At 54.4% G+C, this 23,912-nt stretch overlaps 1 protein-coding gene across 2 annotated transcripts in view; it reads left to right on the top strand.

Moving 5' to 3' along the window:
* The window catches only part of MAU2 (MAU2 sister chromatid cohesion factor), a 30,905-nt gene extending 10,936 nt beyond the window's left edge, over window positions 1-19,969 (top strand). The window contains exons 3-19 of one of the 2 annotated variants that reach the window (XM_068536655.1): window positions 330-395; window positions 1,101-1,196; window positions 2,698-2,792; window positions 4,895-4,922; window positions 5,291-5,446; window positions 6,588-6,734; window positions 6,822-6,912; window positions 8,042-8,145; window positions 8,737-8,814; window positions 9,120-9,185; window positions 10,534-10,617; window positions 12,002-12,051; window positions 12,252-12,329; window positions 12,542-12,653; window positions 15,561-15,651; window positions 16,534-16,661; window positions 17,039-19,969. In XM_068536655.1, the coding sequence (XP_068392756.1) occupies window positions 330-395; window positions 1,101-1,196; window positions 2,698-2,792; window positions 4,895-4,922; window positions 5,291-5,446; window positions 6,588-6,734; window positions 6,822-6,912; window positions 8,042-8,145; window positions 8,737-8,814; window positions 9,120-9,185; window positions 10,534-10,617; window positions 12,002-12,051; window positions 12,252-12,329; window positions 12,542-12,653; window positions 15,561-15,651; window positions 16,534-16,661; window positions 17,039-17,113 (1,545 nt within the window). In that variant the 3' untranslated portion in view covers window positions 17,114-19,969. Of the gene's footprint in view, window positions 1-329; window positions 396-1,100; window positions 1,197-2,697; window positions 2,793-4,894; window positions 4,923-5,290; window positions 5,447-6,587; window positions 6,735-6,821; window positions 6,913-8,041; window positions 8,146-8,736; window positions 8,815-9,119; window positions 9,186-10,533; window positions 10,621-12,001; window positions 12,052-12,251; window positions 12,330-12,541; window positions 12,654-15,560; window positions 15,652-16,533; window positions 16,662-17,038 lie in introns of both variants that reach the window. The other variant, XM_068536654.1, reaches the window with a different exon arrangement.
* The last annotated feature ends 3,943 nt before the right edge of the window (window positions 19,970-23,912 follow it).

Genomic DNA, 23,912 nt, shown 5'->3' with positions numbered 1-23,912 from the left:
TCTAAATAAAAAAAATGTGTTATAAACTTGAATCCTACCTATAATGCACACCTTGGGTTTGGGCTTTGCCCCACAGATTACCTGAAGCATCCCTTCAGACCAGTAGCTTCTCCCTGGGTGCTGTGCTCCTCTTCATGCCCCAGCCTCTAGCTCCACACCCAGCCAGCAGCAAGCTCAGGGATTACTGGGGGAATATGTAAACTTGGGGTTTTAGAGCGGGTGGGGATACGCCCGTCCGGCCAGCCTCTGCAGTGTAAGAACGCTGAGCTGTGGCCCTTTTAAACTGACCATTTTGCAGTGTCTCTACTTCCTTAACTGGACGTCATTAGATCCCGCAGTTTGAAGATGTTAAATTTGAAGCAGCAAGTCTTTTGTCTGAATTATACTGTCAAGAGGTAAGAACATATGAAGGTTTCTGAAAGCAAGCTCCCTCTCCCTGTAGCAAAGCACAGTGGCAAACTGGGACTCTCAGGAGTGGATTCCCTTCTGGCTTTTAAGATTTCTCTTAATTTTCTTATCTCCCACGCCTGGCATGGGGCAGCCATGGGTGATCACTTGCTAACAAAAGCTAGCAGAATCTTTTTCTACCGAGGACTGTTGGAAAACAGCCTTGTTCCTAGGCTAAAGATGATTAGTTCCTGAACAAGTTTATATAGTTTAAACTTAGGCTAAAGATGATTCCTAGGCTAAAGATGATTAGTTCCTGAACAAGTTTATATAGTTTACCTTAAGCTGGTTCCTGACGTCAGGTGTAGCTGAAAATTGCCTTTCCCAGCTTTGAGCAGTGACCCCTCTTCACGCCCCTGGCCCCTCTCTCTAGTTGCAGAACAGGAAAGACAGCAATTGTTATCAATTTGACTGTTCAGGATTTTGAACTAAAGCTAGTTTCAGTTTAGTTGAGTGGGGAGTTATTTTAAGGTCGATGCAAAAACTTCCCAGCCAGTGAGTCTAATAAAATATCTTTACTTCTTTAATCAAGCACATTGGCAACCCACAAATCCTTTGGTAAGTGTGAACAGGAATGGCCTTCTGGCTCCGCAGCTGCTGCATAAGGAATCCACCTTGTTTTTTCCTCCCCAAACTTCACTGTTTCCTTTCAGAATTCCGTTGATGCAGCAAAGCCACTGCTGCGGAAAGCAATCCAGATCTCACAGCAGACCCCATACTGGCACTGCCGCCTGCTCTTCCAGCTTGCTGTGAGTACTGCGGGCCTGGCCGAGATGCGTGGGTACCTGTTGGGGGCCGTGACCTTGGGGCACAGCTGCCCCAAGTACAAATAAGCAGACTCTGGGACACACAGGTCTTCCTCAGGCTGCTGTACTGAGCGGATGGGGACACAGGAACGTTTCTTTGACCTGCTCACAAGTCCCCTCCAGACTGTCGCCAGGAGGCGGTACTCCCAGGGTGGGCCTCTCACTCAGCAGCACCTGGGGTGATTGGTGGGAGTGTCCTTCCCCTGGAGCTGACTTGGGGCCTAGTCTTCATGTTCCCCTCCCTCCTGTTGCTCCCTTTGGCCTGCATTCATCAAAATTTAGGGAGCATTTCTTGCCAGAGGTCCACTCTGTTTTCTGAGAGCTGTGCAGAGATTCCAAGGGACTGCCTATTGGGCAGCAAATGCTGGAGTCAAGCCTTTTCTCCTAGAGCCCACTTTTGGGGCCTGCTGGGGTATAGCCTCACCCTGGGCTCCACACAGCCCCTCTGCCCTCAACCTCCCTTAAGCTCCTCAGATGTAGGTGGTGCCTGGTCCCTGCACTCTGCGATGCTCGGGTGGTGAGGGGCTCTCTCAGCTGGGCTTTCCTGGCTACAATGGAGGAGTCTGCAGGCTGGGGGCTGGGTAGACTCCTTCATGAGGAGTGCCTCTTCATCCTGGGCTCTGCCCACACCTCCCCAGCACTGGCCATCCTCTATCCTCTCCTGCCCCTGACACAGCCTACCCACCAGGCCACCTCTCGCCCACCCTCCATGATAAAGCCCTATCACCTGCCTGAACACACAGTGGGTGCTGGGCTGCAAGTGTCCCCTGCTCCCTGGGGGAGCCTTAATGCCAGGAGGATTTGGCTCAGAGGGTCCCCTGCTGAGAAGAGCTCACCTAGCCTGGGCCCCTGCCTTCCCTCCAGGCTTTTTCCTGCCCTGCACGTGCACTGTCCTCCTTTTATCCTCCATGTGCTTTTGTGCCTGCTGGCAGAGGAGGAAGCAGGCCAGGCGGTGAGTCACCTGCCTCAGGTCACAGAGTTGGTTTGTGCTGTGAGCACGGAGCCCAAGATCTCAACCAAGGCCCCACAGGTGTCCCTGCCTTTCAGCCTGTCAAGGCTTCTGGGTTTGAAACTCCCATAGGTACTTACCCCTGAAAGAGTCCCTCCTTGTTTGAGGCTCCTCTGGCTGCTCCCCTAGTGACCACCCTCTGAAAGTGACCTGGGAAGCATTCAGACATACTCGCATAGCCCTGGAGGGGTCTGCACCTGTGAGTGTTAACTGCTGGCTGTATGCACCATTAAGCTTAGATGATGTACACTATAAACGAAGTGGAGTTCTGTACCCCAACACTGTTGATGAGATAATATGCTTAATTTAGCTGAAAACTGACATGAGGCAATATTGTTGACGTAGGGAGGTTCAGTTTAACTCCCCAGCAATAAGGTCAGGTACTGTAAAGCGAGTGGTTTGGAAATGAGGGTCATTGTTCGTTCTTCTTTTCAGCAACTGCACACACTTGAGAAGGACCTGGTGTCAGCCTGTGACCTCCTGGGTGTGGGGGCCGAGTACGCCCGGGTGGTGGGATCTGAGTACACACGGTAGGCACCCTCTCCCTGGGCCCCTCCTCCTCTTACTTGGAAAGAGTTTGGCCATCTTGATCCTGGACAACAAATAGAAATGACATTTCAGCATGAAACGATGGCCACCCTTATACATAGTAAGAGACATGCAAATTAAGGCAGCACCGAGACGCTTTTGCCCCATCGATTCATGAAGTGAGAAGTTGTTGAGTTGACTGTGAGGGTGAGGGGCAGCTGGCATTCTCAGCACCATCAGCACTTGCACGTTTCTAGTATCTCTTGAAATAAAAAGGGCTCGTATGATTTTCTGGGTTGATCCCCTTCCTGGTGCAGTGCAAGAGTGGTGCTTGTAGAGAGTGTGGGCAGCATGCTTGGCAACCAGTGTCCCCACTCAGGGGACCCCCAGGAGTTTTTAGATACATAACAGGAGACAGAGTAAGTGGACATTTGTGTAAAAGAAGGGGCATAGGTTCATGTTATGCGTGAAACTGCTTAGACTACCTGGAGGCTAATGCCCTGGGGTTGGGGTCAGAGGTCTGAGGCCACCAGTGCTTCACTGTGTGCCCTCTAAGAGAGCCTCCAGTCTGTCTCTTTTTCTCCTAAAGAGAAGAATCCTCTGTAGTAGGATTCCAGACTCCAGGTAGCAGTGCTCTTATTCTGTTGTGTGCATTGGGATTCTGTAAACACAAAATCTAAGCTTGTCCCGTGGGGTTATGGCACAGAAAAGTCCCTGACTCCATTCTCCGAGCTCTGGACTTGCAAGTGCTCACAGGGGTCCACACAGTTCCCCACAGGCTGTCATCCCTCGACCAACCTGCCCTGGGATGGACACTGTCGCACAGTCTGGTCTGTGTTCCTGGCCCGTCTTATCCTCCTCGTGCTGTGGCCGTCACTGGATTCAGGGTGACACTCATGCCTTGCAGGGCATGGGGATGGCCACACACTGCACATGTTCACTCACAGGTGTCCTCAAACAGGCCTCTGTACCACTGTGGGCGGGTGACCTGGGTGGGCCTCACTAGGGCATGGCGACTACAGGTCGCCTGACACAGAACTTCTGATCTCAGGGATATGGCCTAGTGATGTGACAATATGGGAACCTTGACATGAAGTTCTAGGCCTTAGATTTCAACAGTCAGACAGTAGACCCTAGAGTGTCCACGCCGTGAGGTAACAAGGAATGGCGAGGTGGCTGGGAGTATAGACATCTCTCACTGTGTGATGGGGACCCCCCTCCACCTCAGTCTACTCACCTGGAACGATGCCCATTTGACGGGGTGTCAGCTGCAGCACATGGGGACTCTGCACAGACTGGCGGGACAAAGACTTAGATGTTGAACAAACTGTGATGACAGCCCAACAGCCGATCCTAAAAGCCTGTCCCAACGCCAGTGCCGTGAGGAGCCCCTAGGCACTGGGGTGAGGCTGGGCTGCCCTCCTTTGTCTTTTGGCAGTCTCGTAAACCTTTTACTGGGTTCATTTTATTATTTTTCTTGCTGATGACAGCAGTACGTGCTTGTTTAGAAAGTGCAGAAAGATTTAAGACAGTAGAAATCTCCTGGCCGCGCCACCCTTGAGGGTGGGGACAGTGGGCAGCGAGGCTGCTGACATGCCTAGGCTTCCTGAGTTTCATCCCCTTAACCCTCAGGAGAGCCCGAGGGGGCTTGGCTGGTTATAGGCAAGGAAGTGTGGGCACAGAGGGGCCACGGTGAGGTGCAGATTTCGGTGTGGGCACCTGAGCCTAATTACCCCCCTTCTCTCCTTGCCCCACCCTGTGCTGTCCACAGATGTGGAACGTGTGATCTGCTGTGTCAGCGAGAGTAAGGTTATGGTGGATGTGCTGTCCTGTACCCTGCCCCGCCATGCTTTCTGAGCACGTGTTTCTGCTTTCTGAGCTTTTGAACCACATGAGTGTCTAAACAGGAAAAAGCTAAAAACAAATAGAATAGAACAAAATAGAGCCCTCTTACAAGTAAAACAAACCTAATTGGCCAGGGTCCATTGTCATCCATTTAACTGTCCCAGAGGTGGCTCGTTAGGTTCCTGTGAATGTTGAGATGGCACAGTCATCCCAGGGGGTGCCTGAGTCTCCCAGACCTGACTACCCCTCTCTTTTCCAGGGCACTGTTTCTGCTCAGCAAAGGGATGGTAAGTGGAGGCTGGATGGGTTGGGGCTGGTATGGTGGATGTGAGGCCGGGTCCCCACGAGGTCTGCCAAAGCCTCGCCTGCTTGCCATGTCGTGGCCCCTCAGGCGCCCAGACCCTCACACATGGCAGGCAGCCACGAGGGGCAGGCCCGTGTCCCCCAGCTGGATTCAGAGGTAAAACTCAGGTTCCAGGTTGTGGGATTTGTGCTGATGGAAGAGCAGCCTGGGTTGGAGCTGCCTAGACCTGGGTTCCAGCCCGGCTATGCACCCTCTCTTCGTGGTGCCAGCAGTCCCACAGCGCGTGGGCAGGTGGGCGGCAGTCCTTTGTACCAGGAGGGTCTCCCAGCACGTGCACCTCTCCCTCCCCAGCTATTGCTGATGGAGCGCAAGTTGCAGGAAGTCCACCCACTGCTGACCCTCTGTGGACAGATAGTTGAGAATTGGCAAGGGAACCCCATCCAGAAAGAGTCTCTGCGTGTCTTCTTCCTGGTGCTCCAGGTGACCCACTACTTGGATGCTGGGCAGGTATGTAGTGCCTCTCACCTGAGGGCTGCTGGGGAGCAGGCAGGTGGTGGGTGGGCCTGTAAGCTAAGACATCAGCTCTGCGATTTCCTCCTGTCCCTCACCACTGGGCACGTCTGTCGTTCGGGGCTCGATTCCCCCACAGCCCTATTGTGCTCTGGCATGAGTACTGTACCTCTGTGGACAGAGGGCACTCCAGGAATGGGTCTGTCCCATTTCTGCCCTTATAGCGGGAATAGCTGTGGCCTCACACACATCTACTCAGTGTGTGAATGGTCAGATGACCTTGAGGGCAGTTTGGGGAATCCAAGAAAATACACTGGGGATTCTGGCATGGTGCCTGGCATACAGCAGGTGCTCAAGCAGTGTCTGTCCACTACCCCCCAGTTAATGACAGCTTTGTGGGAGTTGAGTAGGGACTAACAAAATCAGCTGTGTTTGAGGCACACACACAAAAAGCCCATAACCCTCATATGGTTGAGGAGCAGCTGTACCTGTACATGGGGGAACGTCTCAGCCTTTTGGATGGGTGCTGCCCCACGCACCCTCCCCGCCCTGTCATGCTTCCTGGTTGCCCCACATGCACCAACCTTTGCCTGTTGGGCCGAGCACTTCAGTCAACACATAGGAGCACAGTGCAAACTCTCACAGGGTGCTGACGGCTGTGGAGATGGCCTGTAGGGCCTCGGGATGGGGCTTCCTGGTGCAGAAAGGCCAGTCTGTATAAACCACGGCACCTGCAGGACTCCGAGTGGCCACTTCACACCTCCCAGGATAACCAGCCGTGTCCTCCTCTCTTGAGGTCACTGCAGGAAGGAGAAAATGTGGCTGGAGCAGGGTCTTTGAACAGGCCTTTCCCGGGCCTTGGTGTTGTGCCCAGCGCTGGGTGGTGGTGGAGCCTCAGTCCCACAGATGACCTTCCTGGCCCTGCCCTGTGCCTTGAAAGCTGGCTGACCCATCTTGGGGGGTGGGTTTCCTGCAAGTGGTGGGTGTGGTAGGAGTTCCCGGAAAGGAAGGGCTGAGGGGCCGATGGGCAGGCAGGACCTGGCAAGCTGCCACTGTGGGCACCTGCCTCCTAAGGGTGGTTGGCACCTGATAGGAGCAGACGGGTGCTCAGGTGTGCATTGCTGTCTGCCTGCTGCAGGTAAAGAGCGTGAAGCCATGCCTGAAGCAGCTGCAGCAGTGCATCCAGACCATCTCCACACTGCACGATGATGAGATCCTGCCCAGCAACCCCGCTGACCTCTTCCACTGGCTGCCCAAGGAGCACATGTGCGTGCTTGTCTACCTGGTGAGTCCCTGGAGGGGCCGGGGCCTGGTGGCCCAGGTGAGAGAGGAGAGGGCCCCAGTGACCACCACCATCTGATCTTGTCACCAGGTGACTGTGATGCACTCCATGCAAGCCGGCTACCTAGAGAAGGCACAGAAGTACACAGACAAGGCCCTCATGCAGCTGGAGAAGCTCAAGAGTAAGTCAGGCTCTGTGGGGCTCAGTGGGTCAAGTAGCCCCCTGGTGGGTGGCCCGATCACCACCTCCTATGCTGGGCCTGAAGGACCTTTAAAGACTGCAGCACGAGTCCCTGCCCCATGGATCTTGTTACCCCAGTTGGCAGATGGGGACAATCCAGGTTCGGGCAGAGCAGGCCAGGCCTGGACTGGATCCTTGATCCCCAGGGGGTTGTGTTGTGGGGTGGTTGTGCCGTCTCTGTCCTGTCCCCCTCACTGCGCAAGATAGCCATGCGGGTTAGCGGGACTCCACTGGGGGCTGCTGGGGCGGCAGTGCTCAGTTGAAACAGGCGGTGGCTGCTTTTGATGTCTGTTCTCAGTATCGTGATGTGGATTGTGTTCAGGGTGAGGTTGGGATTGGAACTGACTGACAGCAGGTCCTCTGGAGGCCCTGGGTTCTTCCTGGATGCTTGACTAATCCATCCCGTGCGATCATGGACCTTTGACTAGTAGGAACCCGGAGCCTCACATATTCCTGGCTGGCTTGTGCGCCTGTTAACCTCATTCACTCCCTGTGCCCTTGTCAGTGCTGCTGGGGAAGAGCCTTAGAGCCAGAGAACCAATGCCCGCGGGGGCTGCGGTTCTTTCCCTTCAGATGAGTTGGGAAAGTGCTGTCTGGTTCCAATGTGAGGACAGCCGCTTGGGGCAGCCAGAAGCTAGGGTCCCCCCGCTGTTGCCTGAGGCCTATCGCCGTGGCCTCAGTCTCCCAGACAACTTCAGCATTTCTAGAATGTGTTGTGTCCAGAGTGCCCTTGAGCACTCAGCTGGGTCGGGGTGTGGTGAGGATGGAAGACAGATCCCTCCAGGATTTCTTGTTCTTACAATACTCTGGTCACCAAAGCCTGCTATGAGCCTGTTTCCTCACCTAGACAGGGAGATGCACCCCCTCGCTTGAGGGTGCTGTGGGCACCGAGCAAGGTGACAGACTGGGTGCTGGGCCAGTGTCCAGCGGAGCAAGCGGGCTCAGACCCAGGTAGCTGAGGGGCCGGTGTGGCCGGAGGGCTCGAAGCCCCTAGGAGGCAGGGGTCAGTGTCTCCTCAGTTGTCTTCTCCGCCCACGCTTCGAATGCTCATCCCTGCCTCTTACCCCCAGTGCTCGACTGCAGCCCCATTCTGTCCTCCTTCCAAGTAATCCTGCTCGAGCACATCATCATGTGCAGGCTCGTCACAGGACACAAGGCCACAGCTCTGCAGGAGGTGAGGCCACTGGGGGCTGCACACACACAGGGTGGGAAGGCTGAGGGGTAGAGTGGTTTGAGTTTGCCGGGTCTCGGAGGGTGTCATGTGGGAGAATGTAAATGTGTCGCCAGTGCGTGTCAGCAGGACGTCATCTGTTATATGACTATAACTTGGCAGTCCACGACCCTGCATGGACACAATTGATCAGAGGCTTTTACCTAAAAGTTGGCATGCCCAAGGAACATGGGGTCTGGGGTTTTAGGGTCCCCTGACGGCAGTTCTAGCACTCCTCCTGCCCTGTGATCCGTAATCCCTTATGCCCACCTTCCTGAAAGGGCACGGGGGCCTTGATAAGGGTGAAGGTACTGTACAGCTGAGACACAAGTTGGAAAGGGAGAAGGTGGGTAATGGACAAGGGTCACCATCCTCAAAGAGGTCAAGGCCGTGCCTAATCCTCACAATGGGCACATCCGCTGGGACTTTGTGCCCAAGTTAGACTGGGCAGGACATGGGCACACCCACCGGCTTTGGGGTCTCTCCTCAATGCTGCCAGGGCACTGGGTCCCACATTACAGGCCAAGTGATGTCAGACATGCTCTCTCCCGGCAGATCTCCCAGGTCTGTCAGCTGTGCCAGCAATCCCCCCGGCTCTTCTCCAACCACGCAGCACAGCTACATACACTGCTGGTGAGTGCATGAGGGCTGCCCGCCCCCAGCCCCATCCCTGCGAGTAACCCTGTGACCACCACCCCAGGCAGAATTCAGAACCTTCCCAGTGGACTTCACTCTGACAAGCATGTCATCAAGTCCAAGTTGACTTAGGTCCCGGGAGGCAGGAATAATTAAGCATGCTATCTTTCTCCCTGTTTGTCAGGGTAAAGCTCAGATATAGCTAGCTCAGTAGAGTCACTTGTCAGGCTTGCCTGGGTGCAGCTGTGCAGGCCCGGGCAAGCTGCATGTGGCTCTGAGCCCTCAGCATCTTCTTCTTCCAGGGCCTGTACTGTGTCTCTGTCAACTGCATGGACAACGCTGAAGCCCAGTTCACCACAGCTTTGCGGGTAAGGTGCCGGCCCTCGCTTTATGGGGCAGGCAGTGCTTCTCAGTAAGGAGTCGGGCGTGGTCTGTGATGAGGACAACAGCCATACAAAACCATGGTCAGCGGGTGACTCCACAGCACTCAGCCTGATGCCAGCGGTGACAGTGATACACCATTTATCCAGGGCTTTCTGTGTCACGTCTTGTGCTGCTCAGCTGCAGACAAGGCCAGCACTGGCAGCACAGCTTAATGAGGGATAGCTGTGAGCAAGGGGGCTCCTGGCTAGCCTGCAGTGGGGCTTCCCCAGCTAACTCAGGGCTGGTGCCATGGCCTGTTCAGCCACTTTCGCTCTCGATTCCCAGTCTTCCTGAAAGCCCACCAGGTGGCGTTGACTTGTGTCACAGCTACTTTGGGCCCTGGTCGGCTGGTGCTGCTCACTGCAGTGGTGCCAGGACCACCCCACATTGCCCGTGGCCCTATGGAGGTCTCTTGGACCCTCCTTCCCCATCTCATTTCCTACACAAGTGGCTGCTGCTTCTTTGGTTCAACATCAAAATTCCCGACGGATGGTGTGTGTCCCAGGAAGTCCTCCCCACTGGCGGGGGGAGGGGGGGTGGCGCAGCCAGGAATTGGGCCCAAACCCCGCATGACCCCCAACCACACGCTGTTCCTGCGGTCCCATGACAAACATATTGGAGCATCTTTGCTCAGATCAGATGATCCTCTGGACCTCCTTGGCACCTGCCAGGGGCCTCCAGGTGGAGTTTGTGCTTCCCAGGCACCCTCGGCCTCCTACACAGCTGCGCTCCCTCAGCCCCATTGGGAATGCTCAGCCCGCTCAGCTTGGTTCCTCTCGTGGCCGTTCCTGTCCCCCCAGAAGAACTGGGGATCAGGGTCTGTCCACCACCAGCCGTCAGAAGCATTTCTGGCCTCTAACAGCTTCGGCTTCTTCCAGGCAGGGTCCCTGCCTCCCCGAGGATCAGCGTACTCCTCTGCTGTGTCAGCACACGGGTCCTGGGGTTACCGCCTGTGGCGTAGAGGGAAGGTCCAGCCAGGTCTCAGACCGAGAGACAGCAGAGAATAGACCAAACTGTGGTGTGTTCTGAGGGCAAGATCAGGGTGGCTGGCTTTTCTTTTCTGTTTCCGGAATTTCCCATAATGTGGGTGATTGTTTTATAATGAAAAGAACTAACAGTTTTGTTGTCCTTGGGTTTAGGAGGCAAGGGGTGTGTGTTTGGAATGAAAAGAATAAGGAGATTCCAAGGTAGCCACTGTGGAGCGTTTCGGTGGCTCTGATGCCGCCAAGCGGCCCCTATGTGACATGACTGTGCCCAGCCCAGCCCCCTAATGCCCTGTGTCTCCCATTCCAGCTCACCAATCACCAGGAGCTGTGGGCCTTCATCGTGACCAATCTGGCGAGTGTGTATATACGGGAAGGAAATAGACACCAAGAGGTAGTAGGTGACATGCTTCATGTTTGGTATCCTTTGTTTCAACTCTTACTTGGAGGGGAGCGTGGGGGGAGTGTTGTCCTGGGAACCAGCAAATCTCAGTAGCCCTGGGGTATTTGCCCCCCAACAAGGTGTCCCATGCAACGATTCGTAGGCATGGCTGGGGGAAGGCCAAGTCTAGGACAGAAACGTTCCCACAGCCAGTTAACACTTTTCCCTACTGAAAACGAGCCAAGCTTTACTGCATCCCTCAGAAAAAAAAACCCAATTTCTTCTACCCTGAGATGTCTGTTCTAGAACATTGGTGAGGCCTCATGGCTCAGTTATGAGGAGCAACAGCTTGGGCAGCTGTCTGCACTAGGTCTCTAGGTTGTTCTGGTGCCCCAGCCTGCTGAGGTGGGAAGGTGGGCCAGAGCTTGACCTCGCAGGATAAGTCCCTCCCACCAGGTTCCCCTTGCAACACCTCCTTATCCCTGCAATTCCCTCCCAGCCCTGACCCCTCTAGAGTATCTCAGATTCGGCCACTCGTCTCCACCCCTGCGGCCTTCATTTCTTAGTTCAGGCCACTATCACCTCTTGGCTACAAAAAGCCTAGCTGACTTCCCAGGTGATTGGTTGGCTTGAATGCTTTGGGTAGAAAGCCCAGTGCAGGACTTTCCTGGTGGCACAGTGGTTGAGAATCCGCCTGCCAATGCAGAGGACGTGGGTTCAATCCCTGGTCCGGGAAGATCCCACACGCCACGGAGCAACTGAGACCGTGTGCCACAGCTACTGAGCCCACGCGCCTAGAGCCTGTGCTCCACAACAAGAGAAGCCACAGCAATGAGAAGCCAACGCACTGCAACGAAGAGTAGCCCCCGCTCGATGCAACTAGAGAAAGCCCACGTGCAGCACCAAAGACGCAACACAGCCAAAAAATTAATTAATTAGTTATTTTTTTTAAAACACCTCATTTATTAAAAAAGAAAGAAAGCCCAGTGCAGCTGCTCCAGTAGTCAGGAAGCACAGTGGGCAGGGTCATGAGGGCCTGGTGTGGCCTTGGTGGTCTCAGAGGAGTTTGGTTCCCTTGTGTCTCCTCTGCACCCCCACCCCAGTGTCTGCCTCCTGATGGGACTGTGTGGGTACTGGGTGAAGCCTCAGCCCACTTCAACCCTCATCCACCAGCACACCCTCCATATGATAGCCAAAGGGCGCCTAAGATGTCAGTGATGTTGCAGGTCCTGCCCCTTCTCCCGGCAGGTTGCTTACAGGCGTGGGATTTGGGGTATGGGCACATTCCTCAGGAAGTTGCAGGCAGCCCTAGTCAATTTACTAGCATATCTGGGGCCGAACTCTCTCATATTTAGAAATGTGGAATTATCCTAACTTGCAGACATTTCTTTCACAGCTGTACAGTTTGTTGGAGAGGATCAATCCAGACCACAGCTTCCCCGTCAGGTAGGCTGCCCCAGGCCCTGAGTTCTACTTTACTAGTTATCTTATGCTTTCTTTGCTTTTTGGGGTGGTGTGAGCACCTGTGGGACCCTAGACTGCCCCATGTACCCCAACACCTCATACCCCCCCAACCAATCCCCTTTTGTAAATCTGCTGGTTTCACAAAAACCCCACCAAGGTGTGACGCTCCGCTCTCCCCTCAGCTCGCACTGCCTCCGAGCAGCAGCTTTCTACGTGCGTGGGCTCTTCTCCTTCTTCCAGGGACGCTATAACGAGGCCAAGTGAGTACTGGGCGAGGGCAGGTGGCCCTGTGCCCGGCACCTCCCGGTGTTTCTCTTCCCCCAACAGCATGTGCGAGGTCCCCTGTCCCTGCCCTTCCCACCCACTGCCAGATGGGGTGGGTGGCCCTCTGCTCAGGGCCTCAAGGCCATTGCTGCCTTTTCTTCCCCAAAGGCCTCCCGATGGGGCCTCATCATCTGTTCTTCTCATGAAGGCGATTTCTGCGGGAAACCCTGAAGATGTCCAATGCAGAGGACCTGAACCGGCTTACAGCCTGCTCCCTTGTGCTCCTGGGCCACATCTTCTATGTGTTGGGAAACCATAGGGTGAGTGTCAGGGGTCAGGCTGAGGGGCATGGGGCCAGGGTGGTGCTTAGTAGGGGGAACCTAGCAAGGAAGTGGCTCCCATTCTGTGCCCCACAATGATCGCATCTCACTGACCCCTCACCCACCATTGCTCCGTGAGGCTCAGCCAGGGCAGAGGCACTCTGGCTCAGACAGCCTGGGCAGGCAGGGCTGGGGGAGCTTTGGATCCCTGGAGGATGCATCTGTGGGGCAGACAGGGCCAGTGTTGGCCATGGGCAGTCATCAGGCAAAGCCCCAGGGCTCAGTGGAGCTAGAGCTGGTCAGGCTGCCCAAAGCTGGCAAGGCTGAGGGCAGGTTCCCTTTCCTGTGTTAATACTTGGGGAGAAGGAGTGTGTCTGCTGAGTCACAATCCCAAGGGTTCCTTCTCTGCCCATCACACGTGGTGTCTTCAGTGCACTCTGTGTTTTTACCCTCACCAACAGTGCCCCCCTGGGCCTGGTCCCCACCCATGCCAACTGGTCTCTGGTGGGATCAGTTGACTCCGAGTCTCCCCATCTGGGGGTGTATGTACATCTCACCTGCTCTAACCCATCGACCATACAGGGTCTTTAATTTTTTAAGGAAAATATTTGTCAACATAAAATACGGCATGTGTTTTATTTCTCATAGAAAGTCTGAGAAGCAAAGGAGAAAGTCATCGCATGTCTTCTGTCTTCCAGCTCTTTCCATTGCCTGCCTCTGCCCATGCATAGGTTTTGTTTATCAGGCTGATTTATAATTTTATGTCTGGTCTTTCTCTGCACCACTGTGTTGGAGCTTTTTTCTAATGGCAGTGAGAATTTTTAAGCTGGCATCAACTCTGTAGTTTAGCCAAACTCACTTCAGCTGTTTTTTTGGGACAGATAGTGCAGGGTACTTGTCTTGGCCCATAAAGTTCTATCTGATCAAGCCCCAGGGCTTCTGAAGAGTGAGTGCTTTTAATGAGCCTGGTGCATCCCCTTCCCCACAGTCATGTGGTAAGCATTTGCCAGGCCAACATGCCCTGTAGCTGTGGCCTGAACCCTGGGGGGTATCATCACCCTGGAAGGAGGAGGACCAGTACTAAGTTCTCCCTTCTGAGTGTAGCGCCACTCCTTCTACAACACCTGTCACACTACCCACTGAGCACAGTGAGGACAGTGGCCTCCGTGTGCATCTGGGGGTTAGGCAGGGACAAGGTGCTCAACGTGAGGCTCCACTGAGTGTAGGCCACCTGCCTTGTGTCTTGGTGCAGTGGCTGTGATTACCTCGTTGCCAGATGGGGAGATTGAAGGCACACAGCCCCAAATTTTAAAAAAATGAACATTTTTAAAAAGGGACTTCCCTGGCAGTCCAGTGGTTAAGACTCCACTCTTCCACTGCAGGGGGCACAGTTTCAGTCCCTAGTTGGGGAACTAAGATCCGGAATGCCACACGGCGTGGCCAAAAAATAAAGTTAAAAAAAGTAAGTCACACAGCACCAAACTGCAAACCCAGGCTTAGAACCCAGACCTTGTTGGCTCTTGTTTGTCCAGAAGCCACCTTCAGGATGGGCAGAGCAGCTTTTCAGCTGCAGCTTCTGGTTCATGTTTGGGGCGCTCCCGGAGGAAATTATAGAGCTTATTTGGGAACCTCTGCTGCTCCCTTTGTGCCTGGGCCCACGTAGGGTAACATGGGGCCACCAAGAGTCCTCAAACCCAGGTCCTGCCTCAAGCAGCTGCAGGTCTGGGGGAGACACTGCCTGCCCCGGGCCTGCCAGGCCAGAGTGTCCTTGGGCATTACAAGTTTGCGGGTGGCCTCATACAGGACTGCTCTCAGGATCACTCCGTGCTTCAAACCCAGGTTCTGTGGGGCAGCCCCAAGCTGTCATGGGGGAACCTGAGCCAAGGGGGACTCTCCCTCCTGGCAGCTCCCTCCCAGCCCCAGGCCTAGAGGAGGAGAGTAGTTTTTCCTGTTCTGCTGTGCATTCTGAGGTCTTGGAAGGGCTTGGTTCAATTTTGAAAAGTTTTGAGACCCACCTGGAGCTTATCTTCGAGGTGCTGGCCACAGGGCAGCATAAAGTCACTGGGCTTTTGTGTCTGTGTGGTGGCATGTCCTGCGCAACCGTGGCCATGTTGAACCTGGGCCTCAGGAGTTGGTTTTGAGGATTTGTGTGTCTCTGGGCTACATGCCAAGTCTCCCCCCAGGCTGCAAGGTGTTGCCGCATTGGGAGTTTTCCCAGTGTCACCCTGAACCCAACATTTAGGCCAGCAGGCTGTGGTCTCCAGACTGGGTGTAGTCACAGTAGTGCTGCCGGTCACTGCGGGGTCAAGGATGGGTGTTTACAGCCCCCAACGGCTCTCACTCAGCTCATCCTGGGGATTGGGGGCCGGGGGCGCTGTTGCAATCACGTGGTGGAGTCAGGGTTGGAGGGTTCAAACATCCTGCTGCCCCACAGCCCTGTGTGTCCCAGGTGGCATCGCACAAGAGTAGGCTTATACGTAGAAGAGAAACTTCTCTTCCTCTCTCTTTTGTCCGTTCAGCCCTCGTTGCTCCTGCCAGGACAGACTGCTGCCTTTTCCCAGCCCTGGGACCCCTGAATCTGTATTTCTAATCAGCTCCTGATATGGGTCCAGGGCTGACTGCCACCAGTGCCTTTTACTCTGGCTAGAAAGACAAAGGCACATAGAATTGCCCATGGCCGTACCCCAGGGAGGAGGCACATGCAGAGCCGAGACGTGGAGGCAGTTTATTTTTCCCCAAGGTGGTCGAGGAGTACTTCGGAGAGGGTCATTTGAGATAGGCTCTGAAGTAGGAGTGGGTATATGCCAAGCAGCAGGAGGTCACAGGTGGGGCCCACGCTGTCCCTGCCACCAGCCCTTTCTACCACCACCCCCCGCGCTTGACTCCTCTGCTGCTCTCGATCGACAGGAGAGTAACAACATGGTGGTGCCGGCCATGCAGCTAGCCAGCAAGATCCCAGACATGTCAGTGCAGCTGTGGTCATCGGCCCTGCTAAGAGGTGAGTAAGAGATTGGGGCATCTGGGTAGAGCCAAAGGCTAGAGGACCCTAGGTAAGCCCTGCTAAGCCTCTGCTTCAGACTGGACCTCTGCAGGCCATAGCCCCAGTTCTAGCACATTCTCAGGCTTCTCAGGAGGCCCTGTTTGAGGGCAGTGGGCTCGTTCACGTAGTGAGATCTACGCAGAATCTGATTCTGTCTTTCTGGGACCCACAAGGCTAGTTCTTGGCATCTGAGTGAAGAATTGAGCTGTGAGCCCTGGCACTTGGCCTCAGTTTCTTTCCCATGAATGGAGATGGCAGTCATTTCTGTCAGGCAGGACGAGCCAGGGTGCTCAGCAGGTGTCAGTGTTGTTACTGCTGCTCTCCCATTTACAGGTTGTGAAACTGAGGTCCATAGACTCACCCAGGGCCCTGGGGAGGAGGTAGAGGGCAAACTGTTCCTATCTGCAGTGGACTTCATGCACCCATTCAGTTCTCCTGCCTCAGAAGTGAGCATTGGGTGCCTTGCTCCCGGTGGGCTCCTGGGTGCCCAAGAGCTGGCCAGGAAGTGCTGGAAGTGCTGCAGGGAGTGCTGCATCCACAGGGAGCCCCAAGGACTTTCACTGCCCTACCAGCCCTTATATCTGCCCCTATGGGCCTTGTTGCTCATCCACCTCCAAGGACAAAGGACTCAGGAACATAGGAGGGCACATGTGAGGGCTGCTGGCAAGTGGGCTTTGCTGACCTTGACACAGGGCTCAGGGCAGGTGATGTGCCAGGCACACAGCAACCTACTGGCAGAGCTGGGGTTTGACTTTAGGGCTCCACCCACACCCAAGGGGAGGGTGTGGGGGCAGTGGCAGGCCAAAGCAGGCCCATCCTTTGTGCGTATCCCACCCTCAGACCTGAACAAAGCCTGTGGGAATGCCATGGATGCCCATGAAGCCGCCCAGATGCACCAGAACTTCTCGCAGCAGCTGCTCCAGGACCACATCGAGGCATGCAGCCTCCCTGAGCACAACCTCATCACGGTACGGGCACAGGGTGGGAGAGACAAAATGAGGGTGCTGGTTGGCTCCTTGGGGCCAGCTCACCTGGTCTGTAGCCCCTGGGGGACACGCTTCCTGAGGAGGGAAGTACACACTTGGCTACCATTTCCTTCCATCTCTCCAACAATCCCTAATTCAGCCTGGCCTCAGGAGCCCCCTTGGATGGGCAAGATAGCACCAACCCAAGTGGGTGATGCAGGCTGCTTCCTGGGGGCCCATCTGACTCAAGTGTGGAAGACGCAGGGTCCTGGCTGGTGACCAGCCCGAGGAGGGCAGCGTTCCAGGCGCAGACATGTGGCCCAGCACACCCCTGCTCCTCTCTAAGAAGGATCTCACTTGTGTGTCCTCTTCCCCAACAGTGGACAGACGGCCCGCCTCCTGTGCAGTTCCAAGCTCAGAATGGACCCAACACCAGCCTGGCCAGCCTCCTGTGAGACTCCTGGACAGGGCCACTCAGCTTCTTCAGGCCTCTGTGGGGCCTGGTGTGGCCCCGACTTCCACCCAGATGGCACTTGAGCTTTCCTTAGAGACGTGCTGGCGTGGCTGTCCCCAGGCTTCTTTCCCGACTGTCTCCAGAGCTTCCAAGTCCTTGGGGAGTGTGGAGGGCCAATTCCCGTCCTCCCAGGAAGGGCCGGCTGGCCATTCTTGCTGAGTACCAGGAGTCCGGGTGCTGAGGCTCGGAGGTGGGATTTTGGAGGCAACTTTCCAGAGCCATCCTTCAAAGTGGACTTGAGCTGCCAGGCCTGCTTCCACGTCTGAGTCATGTCTTCAAGAGAGTGTGTTTGGGCGGGGGGTGGAGTGCCAGCCACTGGCCAGCTCCCGATCCTGCATGCAGGGGTGGTCATTACCACCGAGGTGCCACGTGACTTCCATCGCCTGGGCCTCTATGCTGGGCTGGAGTCTTTCCTCTGCTCATGGCAGCTTCCAGTGCCCAGAGGCAAGACACCAGTTCCTGGCCCAAAATTAGAGGGAAGAAGTCATTGCTCATGTCAGGGATAAAAATGCACGTCCTGCCACGATGCTTTTCCCAGTTTGCCTTTCTGTCCAGCATCCATCCTTTTGGCAGCTGGGGCCTCTAGCTAGGGGCCCTGGGGGACCCAGGAACTTGGCTTCCAAACATCTGCACCTTGAGTGGATTCACTGTCCAGCCATGGGGGTGCACGTGTGTGCGCGTGTGTGTGTGTGTGGCTTCACAGAGCTGGTGCCCAGAGCAGAAACTCCTGTGCACCAGCTGCCCTCCCCCTGTCAGCGTCCATAGTGCGGTGCAGGAAGCCGGGGAGAGGGACTTTCCTCAGCCCAACTCAGGGCACCGGATCAAAGGGGCTTGCTTTCTGGCAGCTCTGCAGCCTCCTTTGCAGAGAATGTTTGCAGACACCTGAAGCTCCACCAGCCTGCAGGCAGCCACTCCCTTGGCCCCCTGCCCTGTTTTCAGAGGGAAGGAGGAGGAAACCTACCTGCCTTGGGTCTCAGAACAGCATTGAAAACTTTTCCTGAGCTGGATCCCAGGAGGCTCTGCCAGGCCCAGACAGCCATTCTTGGTTCTGTGTTCCTCTTGGGTAGTTGAGGAGGTGCCCCAGGTGATGGTACTTTAGGGGCAGTCAAAGCAGCTGCCGCCTTTAGCTTCCAGCACCTGGGATCATCTCCCTGATGAGGGGTGGTGAGTGGTTTTGCTAGTCACAACTGCTTGTTGGTTCAAGTCTAGTCACCCAGCACCGTGAAGGCTGTTTCTTGAAGCCTCAGTGTCCTTGAAGGAAGGAATGTTGGGATCGCTCAGGTCAGCTGCCTGGGCCCTGAGGCCTGGGTGTGCCTTAGCCATAAGCAGGCCTGTCAGCAGACCTCCCTGCTCTGGGCCACTGCCCATATCAGGGCCCTACTGCCCTCTTGGGGGCCCGCAACAGGCATGCAAGTGAGCTACTGGTTGAAGGGACAGGCTGGTTGAAGGGACGGGCTGGCAGAGTTTTGTCCTAAGAGGACCTGCCCTCTCTGTGTCATCCTGGGTCACTCGTAAGAGTCTGGCCCTCTCCCATGTTCCCTGGGGCTACCCCCTTGATGTCACCACTGGGCCTGTGAGGCCTGCAGATGTGGGTCTGATGTCTGGTCATGAGCTGTCCACATCCTGTCTTCCTCCCCTCTCAAGGGTGCCCCCCAGGTCCTCCCCTCCACCCAAGGGACAGAGCGCCTGTCTTGCTACAAGCTGCGCCTGCAGGCCTGGACCCCACACTGTCGAACCTCTCCAGACCCACATTTCTTCAATCACACTTTACATCATGCTTGTCTCTGTGTATTTATTTAAACCTTTCTTTCCTTCTAGGACATTTTGTATGTAGAGCAGTTGAAATAAGAACCTCAACACTTAACGTCTGTCCTGATGTTAAAGTGCTTTTAGTGACCACTTTGTTATCTATGTATATGTAAAGTTAAGGTTAAGTTCTTAAGTTTACAGTTAAGAATTCAGTACTCAATATTTAATATTCCACTCTAGCTTTATGGAAGCCAACCCGCGTGTACTGCATGCGTGCGTGTGTGTGAGCTTTGAATGTCCCCTTCACTGCAGCACCTTTCAATTACATAAAGCTGTTGTAAATACCTTCCTGTGAGTCCAAATTCAGTGCCTCACAGTTTCTCAATCATAAGAATTTAAGAGCAAGCAAGCCCCCAGGGAGACATTATAGCTAGTGTCATATAGCTAAGTGTTCAGGAAAAAACAGATAAAAACTCCAAACCCTTAAGCATACAGAGGTGTGCGGGAGTAGCGGAAAGATTCCTGTTGGCAGGTAAATTAAAGCTGGTCAGACCCCTTGTGTGCGCCTCCCACTTCCTCCTATGAGCAGTGGTGGCCCTCAGGGCCTACGGTTCTGGGGATGTTGGTCCAGGAGGTGCCAGGTTCCCTTGGAGACACAGCTGCCTTCCCCTGTTGGATCCCCCCAGTCGCCCATGGGTGAGGCCAGCGTCCTCCCCCTTGGGTAAGCACTCCCAGTCCCATTTATTGGGAGCACAGGCAGGGGAATCGGAAAGGGCTGCCTGGTGGCACAGCTGGTAAATTTGTTGGTTGCATTGTCTTTGTTTCCTTAAACGGTTTTCAATAAGTATGTTTGGCGTACGGTCTTTTAATGGGTTTGCAGTGTCTTATGTTTTTAGCAGCCTGTATCTTCAGCTGGTGCTTTTAATCAGGAAAAAAAAAATCTGTAAATACAAGAACTGTTTAAAAGACATAACCGTAGAACATAGCTTCTCGTTTGTAGATTTGTTTTCCTGTATATTCAAAGTAAAACAACTTGCGGGAGCCATCACTCACTGTGTCTTTGTTGTGCCGTCTGCCCCTCACATGTGCCATCCCAAAGACTAACCTTCCCCGCCCAGCCAGCGGGGCCACAGAGACTTCTGCTATAACCTACAGAGTGTGAGGATGCAGAACCCGATGCCCCGGACTGGAGGACCTGGTGGCAACCTGAATCTTTTCCCCGCTAATGATGATGTTACCCAGTCCAGCCCTGCCTAGAGGGGAGGAAACCCCGGAGACATGGCATGCAAGGCCCACAGCACTGTCTGTCCTGGCCCTCGCCACAGACAGACCTTCTTGCGTGCCTGGTGTTCTATTCCCTGTGTTCTTAGAAAACTCGTGGGTCAGCCTTCATGTGCCTAGGTTTTTTTTTTCCTCAGGTTTTTTTTTTCCTTTTTGAGGTGAAAGTCACATAACATAAAATTAACATTTGAACATCTACAATTCAGTGGCGCTAAATACATTTACTATGTACAACCAGCACCTCTGTCTAGTTCCAGAACATTTTCATCACCCCAAAAGGAGACCTCATCTCCATTAGCAGTCACTCCCCATTCCCATTCCTCCAGCCCCAGAAAACCACTAATCTACTTTCTGTCACTATTGGATTTACCTCTTCTGGGTATTTCATATAAATGGAATCATGCATCATGTGTCCTTTTGTGTCTGGCTTCTTTCACTCAGCCTGATGTCTTCAAGGTTTTTGCACGTTGTAGCGTGTATCAGTGCTTCATTTTTATGGCTAAATAATGTTCTGTTGGATAATGGACCACATTTTGTCTAGTCATCCATTGATGGGCTTTGGGTTGCTTTTCCCTTGTGACTATTGTGAGTAGTGCTGTTATGGATGTGCATTTTGTTTGAACACGTGTTTTCAATTCTCTTGGGTTGTGCCGTGCTTTTAATGTGCATGTATTGTGCCAGGCTGCCACTCATGCTGCATCAAGGCCCTTGTGTTGCTCTTGTCCCTGTGCCCCGAGATGATGCCCATGTGGCCTTGACTGCTCCCTTCCAGGGGCACTTCTGAACGCTCCTTTGGGCCGTCGTCCCAGGGCAGAACTGCTGGCCACTGGATGTGTGAGCGATTCCACACAGACAGTGACACAGTGCAGAGAACATACTTGGGAAGTAGATGACAGGAACTCAGCCAGGAGGCAGCCACAGGACTGAGGGGAAGACAGGAATGGGCCTCACAGAGGCTAGCAGGTGGCCAGGGCAGCTGGCCTGAGCATCACATGCCTGGGGAAGGGGTCGTTACTAGCCTTTGACACATACATCCCCAATCCTCAGAAATCCTGCCGGTCACTCTGCCTATTCCTGGCCATCTTCTCCGTCTGTCTGAGGCCCAGTCATGTCTCCCACCTGGCTGCTGCCCAGCCTCGTCCCTGAATGGTCTCAGAACATTCTGTGCTCACTCCCACCTGTCCCCTTGCCAGGGGCACTCTCCTTGTGGCTGCTGGGTTTCACTGAGGAAACATCCTGGCCCAAGCCTGACACAGGGTGTGTAGGTCCGTGGGGCATCCCAGAGGGAAGAGCGCATGGGCCAACCCCAGACAGGTCCAGCAGATGCCACTGTGGACACCTGCCCACAATGTGCGTGTGTCACAACACCCAGTCACTGTGGCCAGTCCCACCCCGCCGCCACCAAAATGCCAACAGCAGGTCCCTGCCGTCCTGCAGGGGAACCTGGACCTTACACCCCCAGGTTGATGGGCTCCTGGGGGCCCGAGAATTTAAAGTATTCCCCATGTGTATTGGCTTCCCCCTTGGCTTCCTTGAGCTCTTTGGGTTTACATTTCCCCGCAAAGAAAGCTATTCAGGGAGATTGCTGCCATGTTTCCATCTGTGCAGCACCTTGCATCGCTTCTTCCATTTGAACCACGGTGGCTTCTTCCCCTAATAAAATCCAAGTCAGCTCAGAGGTGCCCAGTGGAGGCTGACCCCAGGTCAGAGGAGGCCCCTCCCTCCCATCCCTCTCCACTCCCCACCGCCTCAGAGGGTCTGAGAGGGGAAGAGGGGATTGCTGACAATTTTTAAAGTATTTCCCCACAAATTCATGCTCACTTGGTGAGATTATAATGCAGTTGGTTGGGGAAAAAAAGGAAAAGATTCGTTTCTATGTGAATTTGATTTTCTTAGCACTTTGATATTTTTTGATACTTTTTTCAAGGACTCGAAAATAAAGGGACTATTACAGTCCCTTTGTGAAAAATATGATACTCTCAATGCATTATGGCTGCTACAACAAATGTCTTTTTGTTTTTAATTGGGGGCTTGATGTTTTTAAATTAATTAATTTATATATTTATTTTTGGCTGCGTTGGGTCTTCGTTGCTGCACACAGGCTTTCTCTAGTTGAAGCGAGTGGGGGGCTACTCTTCGTGTGGTGCGCAGGCTCTAGAGTGCAGGCTCAGTAGTTGCAGCTCATGGGCTTAGTTGCTCCGTGGCATGTGGGATCTTCCCGGACCAGGGCCCGAACCCGTGTCCCCTGCATTGACAGGAGGATTCTTAACCACTGCGCCACCAGGGAAGTCCAACAAATGTCATTTTAAAAATCACAACATTCTTACACTAAATTATGAGTTTATGGGAGAGAGATCAGCATTCGTTCGTCCTATCCCTGTTGTGTATGCAGAAAATCTCTCTAAGATCCTTAGAAGAGGACCACTTTGTCAACATGTGTTTGTTTTGCTTTGAGTATTGTTTCTAACCACAATTCTGAGCATCATGTGTCTGTGCAGCTTGGAGTTCAGGCTCCATCTGCAGTTAGGCATGCTCCGCCCAGAGCGAGTGTCTGTGTGGCCCTTGGAGGATGTCCTGCTACTGCAGGGTTCTGAACACAAACGCTCCCCTAAAGGGTTAAGTACAAACTGCTCAGAAGTAACGTGAACCGGAAGTAAATCTCCCACTCTGTCATCTGTGTGTCACTAGCGGCTGCCAGTGGCCCAGCCTGCTCCTCAGCCGCCAGGGGGCGCGGACACCCTGGGCAGTGTCCCCATCAGGCAGGGCAAGCAGGCTGGGAGGGCTGGGCGGGATGTCACCAGACCCCAATGTACCCTGGCTCTGTCCTTATCTGCAAGGATGTGGGCTGACCTCTACCTCAGGGCTCTCAGTTCCCCTCCTGTAACATGCAGGTCAGAGACGCTGATCCCCGTGGTTCTCTAGGTGTCAGGGTTGCACCATTCATTCCCTCATTTACTTGCCAAACATTTATTTGACACGTGCTGGGTGCTGGGCGCTGGGGACACAGCAGGAACCACACCAGATAAAGTCCCTGCCCTCGGGGAGTGCACCTTGTACCAGGAGCTCTATGATGGACCTCAAATAGGAGTGAGTGCTGTCCTGCCTGTGAGAGAGGAGTAGTGCACTGTAGGATGGGACAACCATGGGACCTGGGGGGTGGGGGAGCTCTGTGACAGGACAGAGGGGAGACGTCCCTCAGCCAAGCCAGTCAGAGCTGGGCAGCTAGATGGCGTTTCCAACTTTTGCTTACATGGCCACCAAGACTGGGGGAAGGGAATGGGCAGCCCTCATGTCTGGCCACCCCAGAGAGGATGCTGGGTGGGCATCTGGGCTGCCTGTGGCATTCTGGAGGGCAGGGGCTGCCACATGCGCCCACCACCACCTCAAGCACAGCTGACACCTGGGTCATGTTCAGGAGGACATTGATGGATGGGGAAAGTGACGGAGCCCCCTTGTCCAGGGGAAGGATCAAAGTCCCCGGGTCTCCTCAGGTTCTTCTCCTCTTACCACACTTAGGCCTACATCCCAGAAGTGAGCTCGGGTGGCGGTGATGCAGACAGGGCTGAACTGAGGCAAGGGCACGGGTCAGAAGGTGACAATGACAGAGATGGGGTCACTAACCCCCTTGGATAACATGGGCTCCAACAGCAGGTGACCAAGGGCCAGATCCCTCCTGACACCACCACGAACTAACCAGAGTAGATGCCTCA

Source organism: Eschrichtius robustus, chromosome 2 (assembly GCF_028021215.1).
Source record: "Eschrichtius robustus isolate mEscRob2 chromosome 2, mEscRob2.pri, whole genome shotgun sequence".
NCBI lineage: Eukaryota > Metazoa > Chordata > Mammalia > Artiodactyla > Eschrichtiidae > Eschrichtius > Eschrichtius robustus.
Note: the sequence above shows the minus strand (reverse complement) of the source record. Positions and strands in the feature narration are given on the sequence as shown.